Genomic DNA, 11,416 nt, shown 5'->3' on the forward strand with positions numbered 1-11,416 from the left:
TGTGTAAAGCAAAAGTAGCAGTTTGAAGTTTCTTTTTTGATATCAAGCGGTTTGGATTTCTGGGTAGTTAATTATAACTAACACTGTACAAGTCATATCACACAACGTTAAGTTAGATTTCGTGCTCATGATGTCATGGGAGTTGTAATTTATTTGCTGGAAGTCTGGCATGGCTTCTGAGTTTAGCTGAGTTGACTTTAGTGAGTTGTTAATAGAGTCAGCTGACTAAGTGATTGTGGATTTTTGATTTGTTGGTTTAATTTCTTTGTGCTGTGTGTGATTCCACAGTGATTTTAAATGTACAACGTGCCTCAAATAAGAGTTTTAAAAGCAGGACATTGTTAAAATGTTATGTGGAATAGAGAAATGAATTGGGCAGTTTGTTTTCTGGATGGCTTTCCTGGATGAAGAGTGGCATGTATGTAATTTTACTCAGTTTTTGAATTCCTTTTGACCCCCACCGACTGAATGGGCACACTGTGGAGAGAGGACTGATTGGCTTGACCTGGCCTGGTGTGGCTTGTTCACTAATGCGAGTGCACGTTTACGAAGTGGCCACAGTTTGAATGATGCATTTAAAGAGAGCCAAGGGTCTGCTCAATGATAGTAAGCAATAACGAGGCAAGGGTTAGGGTTTTTGCTGGCGTTCTCTGTGTAAATTCATTGTGTAAGTTAGTGCAGTTTGAGTTCTAGCTAGTTTTTCCATTTTTGGGAGGCCCACTTGGACTGTGACAAAATGCATTGTAATTTCATGTAAACTAATAGCTTCTTTAAATTAAATTAGTCTTAGTTTGCCAGTACTCAATGTTTGTGGTCCAACCCTTTATGGCTTGTCATCCCTAAGGCTTTAAACAAAGCAATGTCTGCTTGTTGTTGTGCTAACAATTTTAAACTCTTCAATCAAAGAAGAATTTGTTTTCCTTGTTTTTTTTACAGGCCTGAAATGGTAAAATTATCCAATAATTCACAAGAAAAAAAGCAAAGATTAGAAGAAAGGCTGACAAAGTGGGGGTCCAGGTTGAGAACCACTGATGGCATTATGTGGGATGAGACACTAAAATGTGCAACAGTGCACAAATATCTTTATGTATATATATATATATATATATATATATATATATATATATATATATATATATATATATAATCCATTGTCTATTTGTGTGTACGTTTGATGCATTAAACTAATGTGCATATGCTGTTCAAACATGTCTTTGTAAATTGGTGTCGGTACTAATGCACCCATAAGAAGCTGTGAATATGATTTTTTCCCCTCCACCCATTTGACTGTACAAGAGTCTGTGTGTGTTCTCAAACACAGGCCTTACAGTATGTTTCAATAGCGATATATGTACGCACACTCTCATGCGTTTTCTTTACCAGGGGCATTGGACGTGCGCTCTCACACATCCCCATGGTAATCCATGAGTGTTAGTCTGTGTTTCTGCGTGTGTATGCGTATCAATGTCAACTCTGTTCTTCTGCTGAGGGACTCTGTAGGGTAGGAGGAGAGAGGGAGGTGGTGAGCCTCCCCTGGATGCTTGCCTTGTGTTTACCTTGGCAGGGTCGCACCCCCCAAGGCCCTGCCCCTGTCCGTTGCTAGAACAGACCATGGCCTTATTGCCCCCCACCTCAGCTGGGAGCGGAACATGCCACAGCGGCTGAACAGGGGAGCCAGCCGCCACCCCGCCGACTGAATGGGCCCACTGTGGAGAGAGGGCTGATTGGCTTGACCTGGCCTGGTGTGGCTTGCTCACAAATGGAAGTGTACGTTGGTCAAAGTTTAAATGATGCATTTAAAGATAGTCGAGGGTCTGCTCAATGATAGTAAGCAATAATGAGTCAAGGTTTTGGTTGGCTCACTCCGAGAAATGGGAAGAGGTTTTTGCTGGCGTTCTCTGTGTAAATACACTGTGTGAGTTAGTGCAGTTTGTTTTCTTGGGATGCCCACCTTGATAGTGACATATTGAATTGTAATTGTATGTACCGTAAAATAATATATTATCTATAATAATAATGAAAAGAAAATATACAATATGCATACACCAGAAAAATATTGCACTAATCATTACCTTTTATATATGTTTTGTGCTTTGTTTTACCTATAACCACATCTACTTTTTAACTACACCCAAGACTGATGTCACATTGTTCTGACACACCCTGAAATACACTTCTACATCAGACCCTAAATCAATCCAAAAAAAATTTTCAGCTGCTATTAAGTTGCTCTTTATCAGAAATACTGTAGGCCTATACTTTATATATTGCCCTTGATCCTATGGCAAGACAGTTGACATGCAGCTTCAATAGAATTAAATGTTTCCATGAAAGAATATTTAGACGGCAATAATGATTTAGTGTATCACTTGTACTTCATAGAGCTGAGACTTCTTGTCTTAACATTTTTAAACAAATTTAAACAATTTTTAAACAGCCCCACAAGAGGAAATATACTGTTGAAGATGAAGCAATATCCATTTCATCATTCGCAATTGCCTCCAAAGCTGCTTAAAGGCATGCTGCATCAATGCTCATATGCAGAGCGACATCTTGAAAGGAGATGTTAATGGAAGATTGTTTGGGAATAATAGAAATTTGGCAATAATCCAGAAAAGTTGAGAATAAGTCAAACAATGTTATATAATTGTAAAAAAAACAAAATAAAACATTGAAGGAGTTACAAAACATCATCGCAAAGAGGTTCCGGTGGTGGACTGAAGAGCAGAGCCTGAAAATAGGAACAGTGTGCGATTATTCCAGGGAGGATCTGTCTACATATGCCGTGTGGTATTTTGTGTTTCCCCCCAAACTAAGCAAACAGTCACTCAGACAGATCTTAGTCAGCTGGGCAAATATTAGTCCCACTGTACTGCAGCCTATATATCCTGGATCTGTGGAACTCAGAGAATGCTGGCAGATCCCACCCACCCAGACACACACACACACGCACGCACGCCATATGCAGTCTAAAGGCCGTTTTATGCTTCTGCGTCAAATTGACGGTGCATCCACTCCATTTGGAATTAAGTGCATTGTGAAGCTCATCCTGGGGATTGTGAACGCAGCACAATGAGGGTTCAGTTGGGACTCTCAACAGTTTTGTAGGTTTGACTGTGCTGCACGTCACAAAAAGTGGAAAGTTGAGAGAAAATAAGCAATGTGGTATTTAGGGCTTGACAGATGTGGGTTTACGATAACGGAGCTGATGTTTTTGGACTTGATGCTTTAAATGAAAATGTACAGAAAACAGAAAGAAAAAAAGCAAGACTAAGAGTCTATTGTCATGTAGCTGTTGGAGCTTTAAGCTAAATGCCAACATCAGCATGCTAACATGATCCCAATGAGAATGCTGTCACACTGATGTTTAGCAAGCATACTATTTAAGATGTTTACCATCTTGGTTTGACATGTTAGCTAGAATGCTAGAATTAGCAGTAAACATAATACATGCAGCTGAGGCTGATGGGAATGACCTTAGTTTTGCAGGACTCAAATGTGATGTACACATTAAACATTTGACCTGATGATGGCGCTAGAGGAAATGTCAGAGAATCACCAAAGTCTTTACGATTCTTCCTGAGGGCACTATGGATATTTGTACCAGATTTAATGGCGTTCCATCAAATGGTTGTTGAGAAATTTTGCCAAAAGACAAAAATGTCAACCTCATGGTGGCGTTACAGGGCAAAGTCACAGGATCACCAAAGTCAAGATGTTTCATCCTCTGGGAACCATAAGTGTCTGCAAAAAAGTCAATTAAAGTAGTTTTGAAAGTAGACCCAAGTGGTAGACAAACTGACTTTTCTAACCATGTGGCTAAATAAGAACTCTATTAAATAAAAGCACAAATAAAGACTTCATAGCAGTTTTTTTGTGGAAAATTGGACTTAGAGCATGGCAAATGCAAACACACATGTATTTATTGGCAAGCAGATGAACTCTTACTCTAGTTGTTATCAGACAGACTTGAGATACTGTGAACAATTTGACAGCAGCAGATTGTTTTTTCCTACATGCACAGGCACCATAAATATACTGTAGGAACACAAAGAGACAAAAAAAGAACCGTTAGTTTTCAACAAATGGAAAAAGTGTTTGAAATGAATGAATTTACTACTCCCTCTGAGTCTGAACTTAATTTTAGTGCTAAAGACATTTCCTGTGCCTTGAGACAGAGGGGCTTTCATTCCTCAGTGAGCATGTAAGGTATTTCCAAATCAAACTAGAGACTCTTGACGTCCGTTTTCCATTTTAGTCAGCGAGGCTGACGTAATAACCGACCAAACAGTAGTATTATCCTGGATAGCATGGAATAAGATTGTAAGTGTACAGGAGTTTGGAAAAAACACAGTGGCATTCAGGGGCAGAGGAAATTATAATAAACTTGCTTATTTATTCTAACACTAACTACACTGTTCATTCAGGGCAGCATTAAAGAGCAGTTAGAAAGTGTTTATCATTTTACATTTGCTCTATAAGTGATGTGAAAAGGCCAAATATTACAATGGCTTTATATTTCTTTGCTTTCCCTCATTAATTATCTCCTCTACACAATTTTGATTCCAGTGTCGTCCATTTGGGTGTTTTTCAGATAACGATGACCCCCCTGCTTCTGCTTTGTGTGTCCTTGCCCTTCATCTCGGCAACAGTATTGTTTGAGCTTACAAACCATGATGGTAAGTGTGGTTTGATAAGATGGATTCTTCATTGTCATTGTGCAAACAAAATACGTGTCTCCACACCCTTTGGAAACCGGACTATAAAACAAAGCAAATTACTAGTAAGCTGTATTATACCTGTAATTGTTAGTTCTGAGTAGTAGTCCTAGGACACTTTTAAATGTGTTTTTGGTTGGTTTATGACTGTTGGTTTGCTTAGTTTGTAGATCAAGTTGTTAAATTAATTTTATGTATGTTGGTGGATCGATCACTGGCTCCATGTGTCCAAATTTTAAAGTGTCCTTGAGCAAGAACCCATAACTGCTGCAGCCTTGCATGGTAGTTCCACCGCCATTGGTGTGTAAATGAGTATATCTGCACTATACATTAGGTTGTATTCTCCTTGACACATAAAAAGACTAAAAATGTAACCTTGACCTATCTTTGCATTAGACGGGGATGGCACATTGCGTGTCAGCATCCCTATGGAGATGCCTCTCCGTCCTCTGCTGGGCAGCAAGGTAGTAGTACCATGTTACTTCCAGGACAACACAGTCAATGATACCGTCGCCCCGACCGTCGCCCCGCTCTCCCACCGCATCAAATGGACCTACGTCACCAAGGAGAAAGTCACCACGATCCTGGTGGCGTCAGAGGGAAAAGTTCAAGTGGAGACAGAGTATTTGGACAGAGTGACGATGATCAACTACCCGCTGGTGCCCACTGACGCAACCATCGAGATAACAGAGCTGAGGTCCAAAGATTCTGGCACCTACCGCTGCGAGGTGATGCACGGCGTTGAGGACAACTATGACTCTGTGGACATCCAGGTTCAGGGTACGCCGCAGAAACATGAAGTTTCACTCAATCTACTGCAAAATTAAAATCATTATCTACTCACCACATGGAAGACAAACTTCCTTCAGTACATACAGTATGTAGAACAACTTAGCCCCTGGAATTTATCTCAAAGGTCCTCTTCTACTAAAGGTTTACTGGAAGATCTTTTTACATGTCAAAAAAAGCGTTTTTTGTAAAGTGTTGCTAAAACTTTATTCAATATTTTCCTCAAAAACAATGCTCTTAGTGCACATGTAGAGCCCAGTATCTAATATTAAAAATCACTTTCCATGTCTCACAGGTGTTGTGTTCCACTACCGAGCCATCTCCACCCGCTACACCCTGACGTTTGAGAAGGCAAAGGCCGCCTGCATCCAAAACAGTGCCACCATTGCAACTCCAGCCCAGCTGCAGGCTGCTTACGATGACGGATACCACCAGTGTGATGCTGGATGGCTCTCGGATCAGACTGTCAGGTAGTGTCCGTCAATCCAAACTTCATTTCAAAACTGCTGATACTGATCATTATGGACAAGCAGCCATCAAACAAAGTTACAGTCACACCTACAGGCAATTTAAAGTTTCTAATTCACCAAATCAGCTTGTCAAAAGCCCCCCAGACACAAGAATACAGTGCAAATTCCACACAGAAAGGACAGGCTGGCCTGCAGATTCTAAACATCTTCTTTTGTTGCTGAATGACCACTGAGCCACTGTACTGCAGAAGTCAAGGCCGAGGTGTGCTTTAATGAATTGGTGTATGTATAATAGCTGTTTTGAATGGCCACACTTGAAGAAAAAAGGTAAAAAGCTATACTGTAAAAACGTTCAAAAAATGTAAAAATATGGATAATGGTGCACACTTTTCCGACAGTCTTTCCTCAAAGGCAGAGGGGGAAGACTGTGAGTTGTGTTCATATCCAACATTGCATTCCTAAATGTTGGTGTGTGTGTGTGTGTGTGTGTGTGTGTGTGTGTGTGTGTGTGTGTGTGTGTGTAGGTGGGGGGGTACCTATCTATATGCCTGTGTGTCTCACATGTGCTGCACTTTGACCAAACTAATTTCCCAACTGTGCGACAACATATAAAAGTATATACAGTATATACATATATATATACTGTATGTAGTTTTTTTTTAGTTGTAAGAGGAATAAAAAGGTAGTTTGAGAGAGGAGTTTCAACATACTAGAGTACAGAAAGAGAGGGGTTTAGACACCATTCGACCCTTTGACAAGCACTACCAAAATGATGTTTTCGGCTTTGGTGTCTATTTTTGACAGCGATAATATAAAACTAAATCCTATCTTAAACATACAAACAAACTTGCAAGTAAAAGAACTGAGGTTGTTGCTTACTTTTTATCAAAGTCCATCTGCTGACCGACTTCTCCCTTGACCTCCCAGGTACCCCATCCATGAGCCGAGGGAGCGTTGCTTTGGAGACAAGGAGGACTTCCCCGGCGTGAGAACCTATGGCGTGAGAGATGTCAATGAGACCTACGACGTGTACTGTTTTGCAGAGAAGCTGTCAGGTACACTTATTAAACAAGGGTAGCAACAAAGGCTGTGTGTATGCCCAACTGGCACTGTCATGTCAATGACATGTGTCTCCCTTCCTCTCTCCTCCCAGGCAGGGTCTTCTACTCCATGTCTGTAGAGAAGTTTACCTTCTATGAAGCAGGAGATCAGTGTGCCAAACTCGGTGCCCGACTCGCCACCACCGGAGAGCTATACCTGGCCTGGAAGGCTGGCATGGATGTGTGTAATGCTGGCTGGCTGGCGGACAGGAGCGTGCGCTACCCCATCAACATCGCCAGGCCTCAGTGTGGAGGGGGGCTTCTAGGAGTAAGAACTGTCTACTTGTTCCCCAATCAGACCGGATACCCCTACCCAGACTCTCACTACGATGCTGTCTGCTTCCAAGGTAAATCCTTTCTGGAGATTTTAGGGGAAATCTACCTGGACAAACAATAAATGTTCATTGGATTCTGGAAGGTTCTTTGTTGACATAACTCACAGCAGTTAGGGTGGATTTCTTCTATAAGATTTCTGAATTTTCTGGGACCCTTAAGGTTTTAAAACATTTATCAAACAATTATGCAATCTGCTTTCCTCAGCTGGTGAGGATGACAATGCCGTTCCCGTGAGAACCACTCCTTTTCCAGATATAATCCACATTACACCCGCCCCTGGGATACACCCAAGCTTCACCCCCTCACCTGGGGGAGAGGAGATCAAGCGTGGAGAAGTCTTGTCCCTACTGCCCGTCCCGCCCAGTATGACAGACTTAGATTCTGCCATGTCTCCCACAGGTAAGTTGGTTATGTACTTGGTCAATAAATTAAAAAAAAACTGTTGGAATGTTTCTTTGAATTTTGAGAAGATATTTCTACATAAGATTCTGTAGATCCTTCTGAGGAGTGAAATCCAGAGGGCTGAACCTTCACTGCTACCCCAAACAAGACATTCCCCTTTGCACATGGCAAAGGGGAATGCATGTGGCTCGTTTATTACCCAGAAGTCTTACTCTGTCATTGGCTAATCCTATGTTACATAACCACAGAGCAGCTAAGAAATTACACGTAAATGGTCAAACTATGAGTACATGACCACAATTTGGAAAATAATGGCATAATCAGAAATTAAAGATGACTGAACAAAGTAGGCTGTGCTGTAAGAAGAGTAATTAACATAAAATTAGAGTTTATACCTTCCATCTGTCCTTTTGTGTTTCTTCTCTTCCCTCATTGTCATTTCTCAGGTGTGGTGTTTCACTACCGACCCATCACCGGTCGGTACACTCTGAACTTTGTGGAGGCTCAGCAGGCGTGCCAGAGTGTCGGGGCGGTCATAGCCAGCCCCCAGCAGCTGCAAGGAGCCTTCGAGAAAGGCCTGCACCAATGTGACGCTGGCTGGCTCCGCGACCAGACTGTCAGGTGAGCTAAAGGCATGTGTAGGATAAAGATAGACCGATATAGCATGATTCCTGGAGGGATATCATGGCAAATCAAAACCTTAACATACTGTACCAATATTCTCTTTCATGCTCAGGTATCCCATTGTGTTACCTAGAGATAACTGTGCTGGTAATCTGCCACACCTCCCAGGAGTCAGAACCTACGGTCTGAGACCAGCTGGTGAACATTACGATGTTTTTTGTTATGTGGAACGTCTGCGAGGTGAGAAGCTCACTCACTTAAATATCTATCCACCTACCTATCTACTGTATCTGACTTGTTTGAGCTCTTCTAAATGTCTGTGAATGTTTCTTCCAGGTGAGGTCTTCTTCACTAGTGACTATGACAGCTTCTCCTTTGAGGAGGCTGTGCAGCATTGTCAGAAACTCAACACCACCTTGGCAACCACTGGGCAGCTGTTCGCTGCTTGGAACCAAGGGCTTGATAAGTGCCGTCCAGGCTGGCTGATGGACCGTAGCGTCCGCTACCCCATCACAACTCCCAGGTCACAGTGTGGAGGCGGTCAGGTTGGCGTTCACATGATCTATGCCTACCCCAACCAGACAGGATTTCCTGATGAGCATTCACGTTATGATGCTTACTGTTTTAAAGGTAGGAAAGGGTTAGGTGTCTCAAAGTCTCCCAAACAGCACTTCTTCCAGACAAATTCACCAACATTGGATGTTATTGCTATTCCTGAAAAACTTGCATTAACTAATCTGATACATTTTATCTTTTTCAGCTGAAATTCCCATTGTCGATGTTGAACATGAAACCAGTGTGAATCTGACAATTGTGACGGTGGATGTTATCAACGAAACAACAGTCAAAGTTGATCACTTTGCTCCTACAGGTGAGACGGATGCATGAAATCTGTTCTCTGAAGTCCTTGTTACAGTAATACCTTATTCTTAAGGTTTTATTATTCCTCAAAATATGTGGTCCTGAATATTATCTTAAATTAGCCAAAGTTGTTCATAATTGACATAGTATGCATCTTTATCATCTCTTGTTTGTTTTTAGTTGAAACTACTGTGCACGACAATGGAACTGAAACCAGTGTGAATATTACTGAAATAGAGGATTTTATCAACAAGACAACCATCACAACTCATCAAGTTGATAACGCTGGTAAGACAACTGGAAATAATTGTGTGACTGAAAAGTGTCTTTTACTTTCCCTTTTAATTGCTTACAATCACTAGGCTACAATTATATCATATAACACAGTGTTTCACTTTGCTGAACAAAATTTAACAAAGTATCTAATTTACTGTTGATTCTTCTTAATATTTCAACCAGTGAGACCCCTTTTACCTCCAGTCCCTGTTGATGTGTCTGGCTCCGGTTCAGCTGTTGATGTGTCTGGCTCTGGTTCAGCTGTTGATGTGTCTGGCTCTGGTTCAGCTGTTGATGTGTCTGGCTCTGGTTCAGCTGATCATTCAGCCAGTGGGGAGATCTCAGGGGAGTCTGGCACCTCCGGGACTAGTGTTGATGCCTCCGGTTCAGGACAGAACGTCATCTTCAGCGGATGCACTGACGTCTTCTCCGGAGATCACTCTGCCTCTGGAGGTCTGCAGGAGGCGGAAGGGGGAAGTGCTGTCATCATCACATCCGGAGAACTGGGTAGTGCATCTGGATCTGGATCTGGATCTGGGGACGACGGACAACACTCTGGCTTCAGTGTATCGGGATCAGGTTTTACTAGTGGAAGTGGGGACATCAGTGGTAGCAGTGGTGACTTAATCATCATGGTAGATGGGAAGATGGAGGAGGTGTCAAAAACTTACCCAAAACCCACTGAGCAGGAGTTAGGCCAGGGAGGCATTGATACCAGTGGGGCATTTTTAGAATCAAGTGCGTCCGGATCTGGAAGTACGTCCGGGTCAGGCTCGGATGGATTTTCTGGCATCTCATTTGTCGACCACAGTACCGTTGATCTGACAGTCCAGCCATCCGGTGAGCAGGAGGTGTCTGGATATCGCCCCTCTGGATATGGGTTCCACAGCGGCTTTCCCAGTGGTTTTCCATCTGGTGTCTCAAGCAGCGGCTCTGCCTCTGGGGACTATATCCTGCATCGTGGTGATGTCATTTACCTAACAGGCAATGACATGATAGAAGTGACCGAACTGCCACAGGTACGCCACCCTGAGCAGGGACGGGGGGTGGTAGAGGTAAGCGGGGAAGGAAGTGGGTCAGGGAACCATCATGAATTTAGTGCCACTTCGGACCAAGGCTTGCATCTCTCAGGACGTGGAGCCCTTCATGAAAAAACATTTGGAGAGAGCCTTTCTATTACCCTACCGCCTGGAATGACTCACACTGAGAACATTGCCAGTCCCAGTAAATCAGGACTTGTGGATGAGGGTCAGGAAACCCATGCAGAACCTACAATTTATGCAGTGACTCCAGATGCAGCCTACACCAGCCCAACCACAGCACCGTCGTTGTCATTAGCAACCCCTGCTGTAATGAAGCAACCTAAAGTAGTGGAAGGTATGTGGTGATATTATACTGTTTTATATATATATTTATATTATACTGTCGTTTTCACGTAATTAACATTTTGGGAAATGCACCACCAACGTCCACCAAAGTATTTTAGCAATTCTCCTTGTAATGCAGTACCATCAGCAACAATGTTCAAATCAAAGTCTTTTTCTCTCTGCTGTCAGCCTCTGCAGACCCCTGTGATCCAAACCCCTGTGGTTCAGGATCCTGCTCTGTGCAGGGAGAGCTCGCTGTGTGTCAGTGTCCTACTGGTTTCACTGGTGAAGACTGCTCGACACGTAAGTCGCCAAACTACCATAACAAACACCACTTTTTGTTGTTTTTATTGCCATTTAGCTTGTACGGGATACAAGAAATTCTATCTTTCAAATACGGCATTTTATGCTTTTGTCCAAATGAGTTTTAATGTGTTTTACTGTGTGTGTTTGTGTGCGTGTGTGTGTGTGTG

The 11,416-nt window shown here is 42.5% G+C and overlaps 1 protein-coding gene across 1 annotated transcript in view; it reads left to right on the forward strand.

Moving 5' to 3' along the window:
• The window catches only part of acanb (aggrecan b), a gene marked incomplete in the record, with an annotated part of 16,745 nt that overhangs the window by 185 nt on the left and 5,144 nt on the right, over nucleotides 1-11,416 (forward strand). Inside the window, 13 exon segments of the mRNA XM_032524007.1 lie at nucleotides 4,595-4,679; nucleotides 5,115-5,498; nucleotides 5,803-5,977; nucleotides 6,905-7,032; nucleotides 7,131-7,424; nucleotides 7,618-7,812; nucleotides 8,262-8,436; nucleotides 8,552-8,679; nucleotides 8,776-9,069; nucleotides 9,200-9,310; nucleotides 9,481-9,588; nucleotides 9,760-10,953; nucleotides 11,133-11,246. Of these exon segments, the coding sequence (XP_032379898.1) occupies nucleotides 4,601-4,679; nucleotides 5,115-5,498; nucleotides 5,803-5,977; nucleotides 6,905-7,032; nucleotides 7,131-7,424; nucleotides 7,618-7,812; nucleotides 8,262-8,436; nucleotides 8,552-8,679; nucleotides 8,776-9,069; nucleotides 9,200-9,310; nucleotides 9,481-9,588; nucleotides 9,760-10,953; nucleotides 11,133-11,246 (3,379 nt within the window).

The sequence above is a fragment of the Etheostoma spectabile genome, chromosome 8 (assembly GCF_008692095.1).
Source record: "Etheostoma spectabile isolate EspeVRDwgs_2016 chromosome 8, UIUC_Espe_1.0, whole genome shotgun sequence".
NCBI classification, from domain to species: domain Eukaryota; kingdom Metazoa; phylum Chordata; class Actinopteri; order Perciformes; family Percidae; genus Etheostoma; species Etheostoma spectabile.